This window comes from Syngnathus acus, chromosome 9 (genome assembly GCF_901709675.1).
Source record: "Syngnathus acus chromosome 9, fSynAcu1.2, whole genome shotgun sequence".
Lineage (NCBI taxonomy): Eukaryota > Metazoa > Chordata > Actinopteri > Syngnathiformes > Syngnathidae > Syngnathus > Syngnathus acus.
The window spans coordinates 9,946,125-9,964,067 of NC_051094.1; the positions used below are offsets into that span (position 1 = coordinate 9,946,125).

Genomic DNA, 17,943 nt, shown 5'->3' on the forward strand with positions numbered 1-17,943 from the left:
AAGTTTATAAATATTTTTAGCTCGTGGCTATTGCTTCGATCTTTTTTTTTAAGTTAAAGTCTGGGGCTGTATAAAAATGGTTCAACAATTTGCTGATATCTTCGGATATCACATTTGCATCATATTTCCCTAGTTTGATGTAAATATGCACAGTTTCAAAAGGAACAAATTACAAGTGTTATTTACATTCAATTTAATGTTTTTCAGGACAACAAAGGCAGGCTGTGATGCATTTCAAGCAATTTTCCTCCAAAAACAGTAAGTCAGCTGTTGAAATCTGCAGCTTCAAATATGTCAAAATGCACTTTCCAGTTGCATTACATTCAAATAGAAAAAAAACCCATTTATAACTGATTAAACATTTTCATTCAACTTTGGGTTCAACTGGTTTGACAAAAAAGTGCTATGATGAAATCCAAAGCGCTCCATGACTTGACTACAGCAACAACAAAACAGTATTCAACTAATGTTTTTAATAGTCCACCGATTTTTCCTACTACCGCAGTTTTCCAATCCCTGACCAATAAATGCGATTAATTGAGTATTTCAATGACATATGAAACACATTAATTGCAGGAGTTACTTGTAAATTGTACAGTGCATACTTGGGGACATAAGAGGTAATGGTGAATAGGAGTTGTGCACAATGCATATTGCAGATATTGTACTAGGTGTTGAATGTGCTTAAGTAAATGCAGTAGGTTTATTTTGAACAAGCAAGTATATTGAATAGTGTCCAGTGTTTAGGTAATAATGGAGTCTATTTCTAACAAGTATGCAAAGGTCCTTACGCGACATGGATTGGCCACATACAGCATGTTACGTTTTCAGCAGCGACGGGGTCAGTGACTTAAAGAACTAGAGACAAAAGATGCAGCCAAATATGATCAGCAACCGGACAAAAAGACAAACGAGGCCACTCTGAGGTAGGCAAGAAAACACATGCTTGACCACCCTGCTGTCTTTTTTTAGATGGCCGTACCAAGATTGAGAACAGGATAAGGAAGTCAAGGAATGTCAGTGAGAACTAATTTGAGATGATTAAAGCAACAACTCTGCTGACATAAATGGCAATTGCACAACACTTGTGATTGGAGGGAAAAAGGTATGTAAACATGTAACAAAAATGGACATTTTGGTTTTCCGAGGGGCAGCGGTCCCATGTGGTCTAAGAACCCGATAGTATACACTGTACGGTACTTGCTGTTATAGTGCCAATGGGAACAGCCTCCATTTTCAAACATAAGCATTTGATGTGTTGGTGATGCTAAGGTCTGCTCAGGTTTAGGCACAGAAACACTTGAGTGGGACGTGGAAAAGGTCGCAGTTCGCATTCTCGCATGCATGTGCTTTTCTCTACTCGTTTGGTGAAATGCAAGAAAACACATGCCCCCCCCATACAAATCTGCATCAGCAGCCCCGAAACTTTGAACCAGTTGTTTCAAGGTGAAACACTTGCATAATGTCATTTACGAGTACGTTGCAGGCCTGCAGTCCAGCTGCAGCACTTGTCATCAGGGCTTTTCCTGGGGGGCTTTGAGGTGAAATGGCGCACAGACAAAGGGGTCAGCAGCGTGTACACCAGTTTCATTGCTCACTTTAAAAGGGTCCTCATGCTGCTGGGTCACCGTACCCTCAAAGTGGCGGGAATATTTGGCTAGCGCTTGCGGACGGAACGGATGTGGTGCAGTCTGTCCCAACGCACCTTGTTCAGGTATCACAGCTGCCCCGTGAGGGTACGGAGGTGGTGCGGCCTCCTTTCTTTTCGCAAATGGAGCCTGGGAGAACACATCCAGCCGCTGTTGGGCTGCCAACGGGCCGCTGGGAAATGGCGCGTTGGCAAACACGTCGCCCTGTTCTTGCTGCGTGAGGCGAAAAGGAGCTTTTGAGAAGATGCTGGCTGGCTCGGGATCAAGCAGGGAATGATTCTGGGCAACGGCGGCGGGCGCAGGTGGATGGAAGGTCACAGCAGATGATACCACACAGGAAGCTGGCGTCGGTTGGCTTTCGTGCTCTTCGTCCTCCTCGGAGTCAAGTAGCAGCGGTCTGGAGCCGCTTAGGTCGTGGGCTGAAGTATGACCCTCGGTGGCACCCCCGAAGTTCTTCTGCTCTTCTTCACAGGTTACTTTCTCCTGGTCTTCATCACTGGAGTGATCACATCCGTCGCTTGGTGCACAATCGCCCACAGTTTCGCTGTCGCGCCCTTCTTGGCCGAGCACGGAGTAGCCGTTCCTGTCCAGCTGCACATCTGTATCGGAGAACAGAAAAGGAACAAGTTTATCTAAAATTGCTTGACTACGCTCACATTCAGATCACATGTACGTAGGATAAACGCTAAGTGAGGAAGCATCATGACACTGACGAGACATTCTACAACATTGTCACAACATGGAGCAGCCTTGTTTCCCTAACTTGCTCTCCACATTTCAAACGGATGTGAGCACTTGAGTCAGCGGAAACAAGGAATGTCGGTGCCTTGGCAGCAGAGGGAGGCGCGGTTAGACAAGACGAGCACAGAGGAACGCACGGTTCACTCTTACCTCAGCAGTGTCGACAGCGGCTGTTAACAGGCGGCTCTCACCGAGGAGTTAAAAGAGAAATGCTACCTGATTTGTTATTTGTCTTCATCACAACTCAAACCACAAGACCAAGCAGTTGTCTTGCAATTGTGAGGAAAGTGTCAATTCAGTGTCTGTGACTGAAGTGACACATTGATTATGACAGAACAAAGTTGGCTTACAACTTAAAGCTCAGGTCCATTTAATGTATCCACTCAAACAGATGCTCTTGTCATAAAAACAAAAAAACAGTGGGTTGGCGATATTGGTCCACTGTGATGTCTTAAAGCAATAACGAGACATGATGAGACAGGCGAAAAAGCCGAAATCTTAGCATTTATACAATAAATAGACTCCGGTCTTTGTATGTCCCTTTACAATTTACATATATCACATTTATACATTCCCTCCAGAGCACTAATGAGTCATGACAGATATGATGCAGTTACATATGACACACTCAGAAATTAGGTTTACAGACAAAAGCAAGGAACTGAACTCTTTATTTTGTTAGTTTTCTGAACAAGAGCAAATTTGGTGTATTTGGTGGAGTGACAGTTTGAGACCTTGCGGCCTATGAAAACGGGGGAGAGCTTGAGGTGGATATCAGTTCTAAGCATCAAACAGGAGCACATGTGAACAACTGAGCGGAGAGTTGTCTTTTCTCTTAGTTTGACAAGGACATGAAGACTATCTTTAAAGAAATGCACATCATCATGTCAGTGTCATTATTCTATTACTTTGGCCTTTCTATCTTAACTCATTCTATACCGTTGGACATATATTTTTGTTTTTGAAGAATATGTATGTTTGTGTATTCCGGGTGTTTGTTTTTCCAGTTAGGAGGCTTCGACTGGTTTCAAATAAAGCTTCAACCCTCAATCAACACACACAGGCAAGGGGAAAGCAAAGCAACCATCATAGAGCAGTTCAACACGAAATGAAGTAGACCACCATGGCCGCACATTAAATGAGCGATTATGGGGGAAAGCATGAGGAGGGCCATGGTGTCGCCAGGTTAGTGGCAGAAGATATGCTTAAGCATTGATGGGTGCAGAGCAGAGCTTTATGGAAACAGCCTATCGGGGTTTAGGTGAACAAGTCTATGCCGAGTCCTCTCTTTCACTTTATAAGATGCTACATTTTCAACCTTTCTGACCCTCCTCCCCTGTCCTAACGTTAAGGTTGCACACTTCCCCCTTGACCTCTCCCACTAGAGGTCGATGAGCTGATCCACCAGTAGGAGGGAGCGGGCCAAGTTGGGAAGGCTGGACTCTGAACTGCCACTGTTGTTGCGCGAGTGACCACCTGAAACATGTCAGAGAAAGAAAGAGAGAGACGAGACACAGAAATGTACATGGAAGAGCCGAGGGAGGTGGTGAGCCAAATATAAGTCATATGTAATGAGATTGTATGAAGAAAAGAAATAAGAGGGATGAGTGGATGAGGATGTTCAGAGCAGAGGGGTGCATGAATGAGGGGGGCAGGAAAAGAGAAAGAAGCAGAGAGTGAGCTGGGATAATCTTAATATGGCTGCATCAACACAGTGGAGAGTAAAAGGAGCACCAAGTTATCATGGGGTGGGGGACTTTTGAGATAACAGAAGCCAAACCCTGCGGGGTGGAGTTTCACATGTTCTAATATGAGCGTTTGACTGGCAAGACTGCCCACATCACGGGTCACAGAGGAAAGGGGGCTAGGTTCGGGGAGAGGGGCTCGGAATTGGTCCTGCTGACAGCAGATGCGAGGGCTCATCTCACGATTCCGTCCTTCTTACCTTGGCTTGAGGTTCTGGAGATGAGCACGGGAATAGGGTCAAACTCGTCATTATTCCCTTTCTCTCCTTGCGACATGAGGAAAGAGGAGGAGTCTGTAGCAAAAGAAGAGGATGTGACGCAAAAGCAGATGTGAGGGGAAAGCAGTTAATTCAGCCAAAGCAAAAGAGAACAAAAAAGGGAGGGGCGACTAACAAGTTAACGTAGTTTTACTAATGTCTGGGATCAGTTAGGGTTAGGTTAGAATTAGTACATTTTACACTGGCCAAGAAGTGCTGCAAAAGAGCAAGAGCTTACCAGCAGATGTCTGAGAAGGATGCAACTCCTCCAGACAGGTTGCGGAGCAGGAGCCAAGAGGAGCAGAGGAGTGATAGGAGGAAGTAGCAGAAACATTCTGCTTTCCGTGAGGAGAAGTATGAGATAGAAGATGGCAGCCCAGCAGAGAGTCCTTCCCGGTTAAAGAGTCTAGGTCACAGCAAGAATGCAAACTCATGATGAGAAGGGGTCAAAGTTGAAGAGTGAGGTGAAAGTTTAAGCAGCCGAGTGCAATGGATAAGGAACACGCTTGACAATCCAGCACTAGTCAATGTTTGAAATGTTTTGTGAAACATTTCTCATCCAAGTGGTGCTTTCCTTAGGCAAAAAATTGCGGTGAGCTTTTCGCTACATTTTATGTAACAATTTAACATAACTTGAGTGAACTCCTTTTAATTCCTGTGTCATGTTGGAACGTGAGCTGACATGAGAAGAATGCAGGTGTCGTCTTCATTTAATTGTTCACTTCTACGACTAATGTTACGAATGTCAGTTAATAAACTTTGCCTACAAGGCAAGAAATATTTTACAATGGCAACCATTGGATCATGACACGGGTACATTCAAATTCCTTTTTCGAAATCATATGAGCGGAGAAGATATGCAGTATTACATTAGTGCTTCCAATCCAAGAAACAAAAAGTAAGATTCAGTCAAACTGTGATCATAAGAAAAAAAAAATCAATAAAATATATTCCGTGCTGTGAACTCGCCTATACTGAGACCAACAATGCTAACCTGGCATGCTGGCGGAGGGGAGCTCTGACTGGCCCGAGTGGCGCTGGACTTGAGGGGCTTCAAAGCCAGGAATCAGTGAATCCACACACATCTCTGTCTTTGCTAGATGAACGTTAACAAGTGAATGTAGGAGAGGAGAAAACACAGGGGAATAAAACCATTTCCTCAAAATCAACAAAGGCAGTACCAGTACCAGCAATTGTGCTCAAAGGCTCAGTCAGGGTTAAAAGGTCAGGGTGCAGAAGAGAGGTTTCGTGAGACTTCTGTCCATGATCAATCAAGTTGTCTAAGTGATGGAGAGAGACAAGTGAAGGACAAATAGAACAAGACAAGGGGTCAGAAAAGGGCAACAGGAGGAGTTTCCAATAAGTATGTGTGGAAAAGAAAGTATAGATGGTCAAGCCATGTTAGGAATTCAAGCAGCGGTCCATCTGACCAAAAACCAAGCTTTTTGACTCATTATGATACAATGCATGCCTTCTGTATTAATAAAGGCCATGCCCATGTCCAATGTGTTAATGATGTAGTTCCGGTGAATAAAGCAACACACTCCGAGCAAAACTATGGCCATCTGTATCATATAGTATAAATAATCGGACGAAGACAACCTTGGAAATCCATCAGCAAGCATTAAGCTAAACAAACACTGCACAGAGAGGGCCCTGCCAAACTTAACAACTCATGAGACAGAGCTAAAGTTTCCAAAAGCACACAGAGCATCATTTACTTAAGTATATTCAAATGTGGCCCATGCACAAGGCAAAAATCTCACAGCACTCATTCATACTTACGAGGAACCACAACAGTAAAAATTGGTGTTTTTTTTTTTTTTTTGGGGTGGGGGGGGCAGGGGTGGTCTTAGAGAAGGAATGTGTTGACTCAGAAAATGGCACAGCAGATGTGACCCTTAACTCCCTTCTCTAAAGGAAAGAGCATTGTTGAAATGCTAATGCTAACATCAGAAAGTGAAAATCCAGTCGAGAGAATCTAAAACTGCACACATTGGTCCTATCATTAGGTACACTTGCACACATCCCAATACAAGTCGTTGCAAAGACAATAAAGTAGGCGTTACTAAATACATAATGACTACATACTGAATACATAATGTGCACATTATATTTCATCAAATAAAGGATTGTAAGGGAGATAAAACACACTATGATCATACAATAACAACACATCACTGCAAAATACTATACAAAATAATAATAATAATGAATAACCAAAGAAAAAGTGGACATAAACGACTGACTGACTGCCTGCCTGGGCTCATTGAATTGTGAACACAGTCCTCCAGCAGTAAGGAAATCCAATTAACAAAGGCGTGTTTGTTCCGCTGTACTGCGTGACAGTAAAAGCACAGATCTGCAAACGAGATGCGATCAAGCTGTAGGCCAGACTATTCATGGCAACTGACAAGGAGTCACTGTGCAGCAGCTAACTTATGTCAACTAAGGTAGGCTCCTTAAAACAGCTCTGGTTGCAATTTTGATGTTGGCAAACTTCCTTAAATAAAGTACAAGATCTTTCATTTCAAGACTAAATGGTGAATAAAAATGTAAATGCATGAAAAAAAACAAAAACCAACAACTCTTACCAGCAAATGAATTGAGCCCATGAATGATACAGTCACCCCTGGACTTCTCTGGAGCAGCTGTGTGCAAAAAAGAAAAAAAAAAAGGTTTTTTTTTGTATTTCACAACTCTCTCGCTTGTCTGTGTATTAATACACACTACCACGGTGCTACGATTAAATCGATTATTAAATTAATTGAGTCAATGAATTGTTTAAATAGCTTCGTTTTTATTTAAAATTGCCCAAATCCTCATTCTCCTATTTCTGTCATTCTCCACGAAAGCAGACTGATTATCTTTGTGTTGAATCAAAATTAAACTTTTCCTTTTACTTTGAAAACCATTTTTGCCTATATTCCAAAATGTTTTGGCGCAGCGCATTAACTGAATCAAAATGGTCTATTTTCTGTACTATTCATTTGAAAAAAAGTTCTATTTTTGAATACAGTGATGAAAATTAACAAATGTTTTTAATCCGATTCAACGATTGACAATAGTCAAAACATTATGAAACACATCGTTAGTTGCAGCCCAGAGTACATACAATCCTGCACTTACTTTCAGCAAGCTTTGCAAAGTCTTTGTTAAGCAGCTCCTCAGCAGTCAGCTTCGAGAAATTATCGTCACCAAAAGGGTTCCAACTGGGCTGAGTGTTGATTGTAATATGGGCAGATTGGGTGTCAGCATCAGATGGGTGATATACAGTCTGCTGGGACGAGCATGGGGAGCCAGAAGGAGTCGTGCTGGCCGATCTACACATCAGGAAGAAAGCGGTTATAGTTTACCATGTTTTTAGTCATGAATGCGAACAAAATGTGTGAACAAAGTGATTCTTCTCCAGCAGGATTCTGTTGGATGTAAAAGATTTGCTTTTACTCCACGCTGGTGGTGTCATCTGAAAGGACTTTCTATTGCGGCGTCATGAAGGGACAGTCGCTCCTCACATCACTGAGGGGAGCTTATTCTGCTCACTTGGATTTGTTGAGGCTGGCCTCAGCTGCGGCTGCCTGCAGGAGCTGGGTGGACTTGCTGATGGGGACCCCGAAGATGGCACTGTGAGTGACGTCGCTCAGGATGCGGCGATGACCACTCTTGGCCGTCAGCTTGGGTGACGATGGGGGTGTCAGGGAGCCGACTTTGTTCCCCCTTCCAGTTGTCTGTGTTGGGCAGGGACAATGAGGGATGAATATAAAAGGTATCTACATGATTTTGAAGAAACAAACAATTCCCACACTAAAAGAATCAAGGACCAGTGATTGAAGAGAAACCAGGGAGAAAAAAAAAAAGATTCGAGGTTTGTCGGACACATCCTGCCAATAAAAGCCAAGACATTAAGTTTGCCCACTTTCAAGGTCAAGCAGAGTCGGTAAGTGCACACTGATTGGATAAAGAGAACAATAAAGGAAGAAGGGGCCGATTTTCAATCAAATCAGCAGCAGGCGGCACTATTAGCAGGAAGTTACCACATCTGGGTCAGCAGCTGGCCCAATGACGGAACACTCGGGTATGGGGGTGAGATGGAGAGCTGGACTTTCTTGGACCTCATGCTGCTGTTGCTGGTGCAGTGCGAGAGCAGGAAAATCAGGCTTAGCTTTGCACTGCAGCAGAGACAGTATGCTGGACTTGGTGGTCAAAGCGCTGTGCCAGATGACTCCACGCAGGAATACGACCGCATTTGGGTCATATTTGTCCCTTCATTCATTTCGACTCATACTTTCAATACTGCATTTCTGCCTGCAGTTAGGGACATCGAAAGTCATGCTGCAGAGGCAAAGGTGGTCAACTGCACTTCCCAAGATACTGTGGGTTTTCAGTTTTCATGCCTTTTTAGACACAATTATATTAGATTATTATTTGAAACCTGAGCAGTGGTCGATCGAACCTTTTAGTTGTATTCTTTCGCTTTTGCTGCGATGCCTACCTGCTGGGTATTCTGAAGCTGTAACAAAGCGGAAGGTTGTTGCTGTTTCATGAGGAGCTGCTGAGGTTGCGGCGTGACTTGAGGCTGAATGTTGGTGGTCTGCAATGGCTGCAGTGAACCCTGCGTGGGAGCAGGAACCTGTTGAGAAGTCTGGAGGGCACCCGCAGCTGAAGGTGGGACACTGATACCAACACCTAGAAAAGTAGGAAACGGTATTTTTTGGAATCAACTGCAGATCATTATTAGTCCAATGTTAATGTTTACTTATCGCCAAATGAAAATAGGACAGAGTTTTAGCTGTGACATGTAAAGGGATCATACCTATGGCCTGGGGCGCTGCAGCTGCTACATTGGGCCTCTTGCGTGGGGTCACACCTGCTTGTATGGGAAGAATGCCTGATATAGGCTGCGGTTGGGTCTGGCCAGCCTTAGGTCTTTGTCGAGGTGCTATTGAGGTTTCAGTGGTAGGAATGGGGTCTGTGATCCTAAAGTGATGGAAGATATAATTGCAATGCATTGCAGTGTTTCAATTCATTTGAACAGAAATCATCATCAATTTTGGCTTGTCTCTCACCTGGCTTTGGTTTGACTTTTCTTGACCACTGCTTCACTGGCTTTGATAGGCTCGGGAAGTTTTGCAGGAATAGGTGAATTCTGAAGGGGTGAGAAGAAAGGGAATTATAAAATTTGTCAATTCAATTCACTCAAAATCAACAAAAACAAATGACAATACTGTAAAATAGATAGTTAAAACTCCCAAACATTCAAGTACATATGTCCAACATAAAAAATGAAGGAACATAAAACCGTCAGCAGTTTTTATTTGTCTGGGAACTAGAATGTGCTGACATATAGCAAGTGGAGCTCCAAGTCAGAATTTTATTTACTCTGAACTTACATGTACATTTGGAACAGGACACTCTCGCCGATTCATTTTAAAGGCAAAGTATGATACTTGATAGATGTCTGGCCTCATGTCGGGGTCGGGTTCCAGTATATATCCTGAAAAATCCACATGGGGGATCTTCAGCTTCCCGTAACATAAATATTCTCCTTCCCACTTGCACCGAAACTGCACACTCACATATTTTTTGAAGAAAACAGACTTCCAGTTCGACCTGAATATGTATCATGGCTTAATAGAGGCTATTCCATAAATTAAGCTTGCATTCTAATATTGGCACAGTACTGTGGCATTGGAGAAATTATTTTAACATAGCGAACCTGCAACTCCATTTGACAGAGAAAACAACTAGGAAATGAAAACAAACGCTGCTTACTGATGAGACAGTGCATATCTTGGGAGTAACGTGAATTGTCTGGAATAGTGAAACTGCCATCACAGATAGCAACTTGGCTCTCCCCGAAAGGAAGCGTGAAGTAGCATAGTTTATAGAGGAGGCATCCCATAGCCTGCGCACACCATTCCAAAAACACAAGTTAACGTGGCGGAGTTTACACTTCTACACTTCTATCATCATGGAAGCCGAACAGCTCACCCATATATCCGCCTTTGTTGTGATGACTTTACCACCATAGAGGTTGACCATCTCTGGAGCACGGTATGATAAAGTAGTATACCTGGTGTGTAGAGAGCCACACACATACTTAATACTTAAACACAACACAACAAGTGTCAAGGAAAAAGGCATGGAGACCAACTTTTTGATTTCCTCCTCAACGACAGGTACCCCCTCTGTCTGTGGGTCTTGGAAATGGTTTGTAGCACTTCCAAAGTCACACAGTACATAATGCCCCTGGTCATGCAGAAGAATATTTTCCACCTAGGCAGCAAGAACACAATCAATTACCTCCGATGCTATGACACAAAAGCGGCAACCAAATTAACTTTGGAATCTTGGAACTCGCCTTGAGGTCTCGATGAATGATTGGAGTCTTGCACTGGTGCAGACGAGCAACAGCCTCACACGTATCGCAAAAGATCTGCAACACCTCTGCCTCCGTGAAGCCGGTCTGTAAGCGTTGGTTCATCAGGTTGACCACCTGTCCACCTACAAAATGAATTTGACAGATGCTGAAACATCAGCTAGTGCCTCGGTAACACTGAGCTGAGGACTTTTTATGAAAGCAAAGGACTGAAATGCAAATTTTATTTCTTTGAATATAACATTAATAATGTAAATGATCTTTTATTGTGAGGTTGGGAAATGTGCTTGGTATTTTTGTTAACAGCCACAGACAGAAATCATGGTAGGCAAATTTACCTCGACAGAAGTCCATTAAGATTAGGACCTCCCACACGTCACCAGCTCCAACTGCAGCTATGCTGGAATCCAGATACCCAACTATGTTTTTCTGACCCACAAGGTCACGCTACATCAATAAACAAACAGGGAAACAGTTACCTTCACAATGTTAAGACATAAAAAAAATTACAATCTTTTCATTTTTTTTTTTTGTTTACTTACCATAATCTGTATTTCCAGTTTGCAGATTTGTAGATCATGTTCATTGTTAACGTACATCCGCTTTAGAGCACACCGCTGACCCTGATTTGTTCGCACCAAAAAAACAATGGCAAAACCTCCTGCAAAGAGATGGAACGATGTGACATCAAATACTATTCAGCACAGATCACAGCACATTTGGGCCATGTTACGTCACATTGAATTTTCTTTCATTAGAGATTTTCACCTAATAGTAAACAGAATGCTGACTGTTCCCAGTGCCCAAAACTATCAAACGTACATGAGCCTGCTCAGCCAATTTAAGAAATTAGTCGACTATATAGGAAGTCAGCTTATAGCTTTTTCTTTTTTATCGTAACAGGATAAATATTAATTCTGCTCACTAAATTGTGAAATTTTCATACAGTTTCATCCACTTTGTCTACTATTATTTTGTCTCACAGATGGTGTAAATCAGAGATTTTAAGAGGAAGACACTAATAATGAATCAATTTGCATGAGATACTAGAGCCACATCTTCAAAGTCAAAGTCTGCTTTATTGTCAATTTCTTCACCTGTCAAGACACACACTTGCGTGTGTGTGTGTGTTAGAGTTGAGACAATTTAAGACCTACTGTCTAATCTAAGATGGCTGTAAGAAGTTAGAAGGATTTGCAAGCTTCTTGAGCACCATTTCGCTGTGGTCGCCTCTCAAGATAGTGCCAAAAGACTAAGTAGAGCTACAAATAGCCACTGCCCAATGACATAACCAACTGTCAGGATTATTCCCCGCTGAGTTATTATGTATACGCCCACAACAAAATGCTCACAAAACAAAAATGCACCCTTTGGGCATAGCCATGAAAAGCACAATATTTGGCCCCACTTGCCATGACCATAATAGACGAGGCTTTAGAATGTTCCACATCTTTACAACTACTTTACTGCAAGTTTACACAGTGATGATGAAACAAGATACAAGCGGCATTGTCCTGTCGGCTGAAGACAGATGAGCTTGGGGCCTGGTGTTTTCTTTACAGATTCTGAGCTGAGTGAATAATTTTGCTTCACAGATCAGGGAGTAAATCATTGGCGTTATGCACACCATCACAAGTTATGCACACCATCACAAGACACACACATGCCGTGTATCAAATGGAAAGACACACACACACGCACACACACACGCACACACACAAACAACAACAACAACAACAACAAAACTACTACTACTACTACTACTACTACTACTACTACAAGCAAGTCTCTCTGTATAATATTTGCATTCATACTAAAATATTCTTTGAAGCTCAAGGCAGCATACAGACTTTGTGTATTAAAAGGCTTTTTAACAACTGTCAGTGCATGCACAATTCCAATAAATCAAGGACAGTAATGTGTTCTGTTAAAAAAGTTCTCAAAAAAGTAATAACTCTTATTTAACTGGCCTCAATTTCCCATTAATTGCATCAAAATGAATTACAGCAAATATATAGTTTTGATGACATTACTTTGTTTATCTTTGGATCGCCGTTTGTGGTCTGATGACCAGACCATTCATAAAGTGGTCAGACAGGTGGACGGCTGCCAGAACACTGATAAATTAATCAGTCATTTTAAATCTATTATTCAGTAACAAGCCCTCTTGGCTACCACAACAAGGCTTCCTCTCATTGGGGTAATGGAAAACAACAACCCTGTTTAACTGTTTAGTGAAAGCCCAGGAAATTATCGTTAGAAATGAATTTTATAATCAGCACCAATAGTTAACAACATTACTCCAACTATTTGGGCCACCCTGCAGCAAAACCGCAAGCATGAATGTGCAAGCTTGAAAACGTAGAGGCCGGCCGGTGTTTATGCTTCCAATTACCAATGACTCAGCACGTCAGTCACTTTATATCCTTTGTACCAAGTTACTCCCAGCCTCCCGTAATATATGCAACCAGGAAATTCAGAGCAGCATTAACTTTTCAATCTTATTTTAAGGAGTAAAATGACAATTGAATGCAAAGAAAAATGGGGGGAAAAAACAACAACAACAACAATCCATATGCACTAATAAATGGTCACCCACAATAAGAGAAACACAAACCATTCTAAAAGTGATTAGAAAGTCAGTCCAACACATTTCCCTAGGAGTGAATTATCAAGCTTTGATATCGTTGCGTTTAAAAAAAAAAAAAGCAAATGTAACATTTCACTATGATCATACACTGCTGTGGGACACGGGATTACAAAATTAATCCTGCTTTACACTAGTTTGACAATTAAATCAAATACCTCGGGGTGCAAAATGATTTCAATGTGATCTAACGCCCGTTCACCTTCAGCCACGATCTCTTCGATGGTCACTTGATGTCGTCCAAGGGTAAAAACCCTGCCGATGAAGCTGCCTCCGCCGCTGGAACCGGCGCCTCCTCCGCCGGCTCCCGGACCAGGCCCCGAGCTCACCAGCTCCCGGCGCGAGTCAAAAAATTTCTTCATTCCCACCAGGTGTTATCCAAAGCGACAATTCTGGATACAAGTGTATAAAAGCACAAAAGAAAGTATGTCGTTAGTTTTGATCAGTCTGTCGATGGAAGCGCTGCTTGCAAATGAGGTAATTGTCTTTGACTGAATGACAGCGGCTAGCTGAATGCTAGCTGACGAACTGGACTTCAAAGTATACAAAAAAGCAAGGCAGCGTTTTCAGGCTAACACATGATCGCAACAGAATGCAGGATCAGACCTTGTTTTAAGAAGTGGATCAGCGTCAAGAAGTGGAAATACTGTGAACTCCGAAGACTGCTGGGTGACTGCACTGCCGGAGGAACGGTTCTGAGCGCACCTATGCGGCTAAGCTAACGAGCTAGGTGCGATGACAGCTGCATACGGCAGCCAGGTAGCTCCGTCCGTACAACCCAAAGCGGTTTATCACACATGCCCGCGATAAGCGTCTAATCGAAAATATCACATTACACTAAAATAATTAAACTCTCTCTCTTTTTTTTTTTTTTTTTAAATCGCCAGCAAATATCCTTCCTCGGCCAGTCAGTGCTGCATAAATCTGGCGATTTTGATCAAATAACTTATTAACAAAGCTAACGGAGCTACAAACAAGAGCTGGCTGGAAGAGTTGGCGTCATTTCTCTCACTATGATTGGGCAATGACAGCGATGATTCCCGACCCCTTTTGTCTCAGCCCCGCCCATAACCAGAACCAATGTATGACTGTCCCTTTCAAAATAAAAGTAATTTAAAAAGGTGTTGAGATTCACCACGTATTGTTTTAATTTGAATTAAAATTAGTCAATGTTGTGGGTGCGTATATGTGACAGTTATGAAATTGCAGGATATCCTAATGTTTGCCCCAAAATCACTTTTGTGATGCAATTTATCTTTACTACTTTATTTGTTCAGTTGTAAGGAGTAATGTGACCCTTACTCCTCTAGAGGTCACCATTCACCGACTAAAACCAACTTCAAAAGTTGTATTGATCCATCAATCCATCTATTCACTATATTTTGTTAACATGCAGGATATGGCTCTCATAAGTGTATAAGTCACCTCCCCATTTTATTCAATAAATGACATGCTCATTCTGCGATAGTCAAATATTTACAATAGCAACTGTAAGACATTAAAATGGTGAGATAATTTTCTGCAGGATCATCTAATGTCTTTATTTTGGTAAGGTTTCAAACCGTTCTTTATTTACAACGTTTTTGGCTCAGCTAATTCCTTCACAGTGATGCACACTCAATTTTAAATGTGGTGACACTTTTGTTTAAACAATTGTGGCGTTAAGTTACAATAATATTCCAGTGACAAATGACGATACACATTTTTTATACATACTATAATCTACAATGTCTCGTCTCTCTGTTGAAACATTAACAAAAGGTAAACACACGGTTCTCGTTTAGTGTGGTCGCCTGAGAATATAATCATCTGTACAATTTTATATGTTCAGCAGATGATGTCGGAAGTCAGGCGGGGTTAAGAAAGTCACTATTATGAATGCACTGTACTGATGGTTTCTATGAACAGAATTGACTCACAGTTCCGGTCTCATCGAAGATCAAAGTATTACTTGGGTATCAAACAATATTTGTGAGTCTGTGTGGTATTCAACCCACATAAATTAAATGGCCACCGACATTTCTCAAACCCCTCCCATGGGAAAATGCATTTGTCTTTTTTCCCGTTTGCTCACACAATCATAAAATTGTCAAGTTTTGAATTAGTACTTTGCTTTTAGAAGTTGCCATTTGGTCTGCAGTATTCTTTGTTTGTAAATAATCCTTCCAATGATTCATGGTCTTCTAAATAGAACTGACAATTAACAATGGCAATTCACGACTCAACGTCTGTTATGTTTTCAGTTTGCCTGTTTCAATTATACAAAATAAAGATGAATAGCAAAAGCCTCCTCTCTACTTCATGGCGCCACCCATGATATTGTTTGTGGTCTTCATCACTCTTTTAACACAGTCCTTATTTGGTAAAGTATTGCATCCTCTACAAACACCTTCCCCAAGGAGAAACTTTTATAGAGCCTTTTAGTGTTTCCATTTGAGATCCGCAATAAAAGCCATCATCGTACTGATTTAGATGTGGGCTCATACTGTAGTAACAATCATCTCAGTATGTGGTGTGTGTACCTTAACTTGGAGTCCACCAAAACAATTTGTGCTGAATTAGACAGACGGACGGACAGACAGACAGACAGTATTTATCCCATGAGGGATATTGGGTAAATTATGTTATAATGCATATACTGTACCTGCAGGCATGCTGCACATATAAAGCCTGGCGTGCCAAAGAAAAACCATACTTGATTTTTAGTAGGAATTAAATTTTATATATTTATCGATATTATATTTTTAAGTAATTGCTAGAGTGGTACAGTCGAACTCCATTGTGTCTAGGGCAATTTTTTTAGTCAACATGACAGGTTGAGTGAGTGGCTCGGAGGTGTCATACATAGTGATGGCTGTCTGCCTCTTAGTTTGCTAACTAAAAATCTTTAAATGCTTTTTGGACCTTTATGGCGCTTTCTTTCCTGCGACTGTCTGTCTAGGCTTTCTTTCTCCCTTCATTGCAAACAACAGTGCATACAATTGAGAGCAGATTTCCCTTTTGGATCTGAAGTTTGGCCGTGACACTTGCAAGCTTCTTGTAAAGCCTCATTGCTTGCCAGTTGCCTACAAAAATTAATTTTGCCTTCATTTCACTCTTGATGTTCTTCCTCGGTAAACCACATAATCTGAAGTTCTTAGTGTCAAGGTGATGAAAAAAAATAATAAAACCAATAAAAGCTAAGCCGGTCTTCATAGTACTTTGTGGAAAGGTGACGACCTGGGCCAAGTAATAAAGTATTTTTGGCAGATCTACACAGTCTGCCTATTTAGACAATGATGACACCGCAGACCCCGAGACATGAGATTTGCATTCTGTGTTAGACCTGTTTGTGTATTTGTGTGCCCGTGTGTTCACCTGCTACATTCAAGCAACACATATTTGCATGTGGGAAGTGAGGATTTATCGCATCGTCACAAGTGTGATATAATAGGTATCTGCCCCGTCTGCATCAGATGAGGCACCAGAATTAGTCGTCTCATTGTTCACCATCATTCAATGTCGACAAATAGATCAGCCGCCGCTGCTAATCAATGTTTTTGCAGAAAGTGAAACCAAACTTATGTCTGGGTTTCCTAATTCCTCTACACTACACTCAGTAAAGCGTTGCTTTGTACACCTGGTGGAGTTATGCGAGAGCAAAATGCATCTTTCTCCAAACTGTTCCCATAAAATAAAATGTACAACATTTCTTGGTGAGATCATGTGGTTTGGACCTCACGACTGTAAGTATAAACATATAATTTCTGAAGAATTATTTTTAAAAAATATGATAAATTCATTTGAATTATTCCCAGAAAGGGTGTTTACCCAGACCTGCTATTTTTTCCTATCAATTTTATCCTGCACAAATACATCATTGGCTCAGTCTGAACAAGATCAACAAAAATGAGTCTGTACATAGCATGGAAAGATTTTTAATTATTTTCGCTTTTATCTGGCTTTGGAGAAAAGATCTTTGTATTAGACTTAGGTTATTAAGAGATACAAAAAGTAAGAAGAGTATGGACAGCATGAATCTTCAGTCAAGATTTTCTTTGAGCTATTTTTTTTTACCTATTCCCATTCAGTCTTTTTTCTTCATTAATTGTTTTACTGAATGTATGCTGTTCATAAGTGTGCTGTTTTTGACTACTTTTGCACCTGTTATTTGCATAGATGATGCATTTGTGATTTTTTTTCTTTTTTTTTTTTGCCTGCACCTGTCATTCATTTTTTACTCCATTTCTGCCAATTATTTCTTTGAAACTGTGACTATAATACAGAGTGTTTCGAATGTAATCAGATCAGATGCCTACCTAACATTATTTGTGCATCTGCAATTTGAGGTTACTCTAACAGGAGGCTCTGTCAAAAGTGTGATAAGAGATACAGTAAGATGATGTGAATGAAAGCAAACATTAAAGTAGCTTTTTTACGCATCAGCAGTGTTTCCTCGCTTTGAGTTTTCAAGATAAAATAGAAAAGCAAATGATCATTGAGACAAATATTCACATTCAATATTTACATTTATAAATAATAATTT

The 17,943-nt window shown here is 41.3% G+C and overlaps 1 protein-coding gene across 14 annotated transcripts; it reads right to left on the reverse strand.

Moving 5' to 3' along the window:
• Nucleotides 1-176: 176 nt before the first annotated feature.
• On the reverse strand, nucleotides 177-14,436 carry LOC119126984 (AP2-associated protein kinase 1-like). 14 transcript variants are annotated; one of them, XM_037258616.1, is made up of 22 exons: nucleotides 14,025-14,436; nucleotides 13,621-13,810; nucleotides 11,314-11,432; nucleotides 11,110-11,218; nucleotides 10,754-10,896; nucleotides 10,547-10,668; nucleotides 10,384-10,465; nucleotides 10,165-10,297; nucleotides 9,783-9,886; nucleotides 9,459-9,538; nucleotides 9,206-9,369; nucleotides 8,885-9,078; nucleotides 8,427-8,519; nucleotides 7,936-8,120; nucleotides 7,522-7,715; nucleotides 6,987-7,043; nucleotides 5,574-5,672; nucleotides 5,387-5,488; nucleotides 4,631-4,798; nucleotides 4,336-4,428; nucleotides 3,756-3,866; nucleotides 2,119-2,248 (listed from the first exon to the last, which is right to left on the reverse strand). In XM_037258616.1, the coding sequence occupies exons 2-21, from the start codon at nucleotides 13,778-13,780 to the stop codon at nucleotides 3,772-3,774; spliced, it is 2,496 nt and encodes an 831-aa protein (XP_037114511.1). In that variant the 5' UTR covers nucleotides 13,781-13,810; nucleotides 14,025-14,436; the 3' UTR covers nucleotides 2,119-2,248; nucleotides 3,756-3,771. The 14 variants fall into 14 exon arrangements, with proteins under 14 accessions (XP_037114501.1, XP_037114500.1, XP_037114499.1 ...); XM_037258606.1 differs by lacking the exon at nucleotides 3,756-3,866 and having other exon boundaries at nucleotides 177-2,248; nucleotides 8,427-8,513; XM_037258605.1 differs by lacking the exon at nucleotides 3,756-3,866 and having other exon boundaries at nucleotides 177-2,248; nucleotides 5,580-5,672.
• Between the last annotated feature and the right edge of the window lie 3,507 nt (nucleotides 14,437-17,943).

Coding starts and splice junctions, on each gene's coding strand:
- LOC119126984 (XM_037258604.1), bottom strand. CDS start 13,780: ATGAAGAAATTTTTTGACTCGCGCCGGGAGCTGGTGAGCTCGGGGCCT. Junction 5,673..6,986: donor TGGGCTCAATTCATTTGCTG/GTAAGAGTTGTT, acceptor TCCATCACTTAG/ACAACTTGATTGATCATGGA. Junction 4,799..5,386: donor CCCCTCCGCCAGCATGCCAG/GTTAGCATTGTT, acceptor GCTGTGACCTAG/ACTCTTTAACCGGGAAGGAC.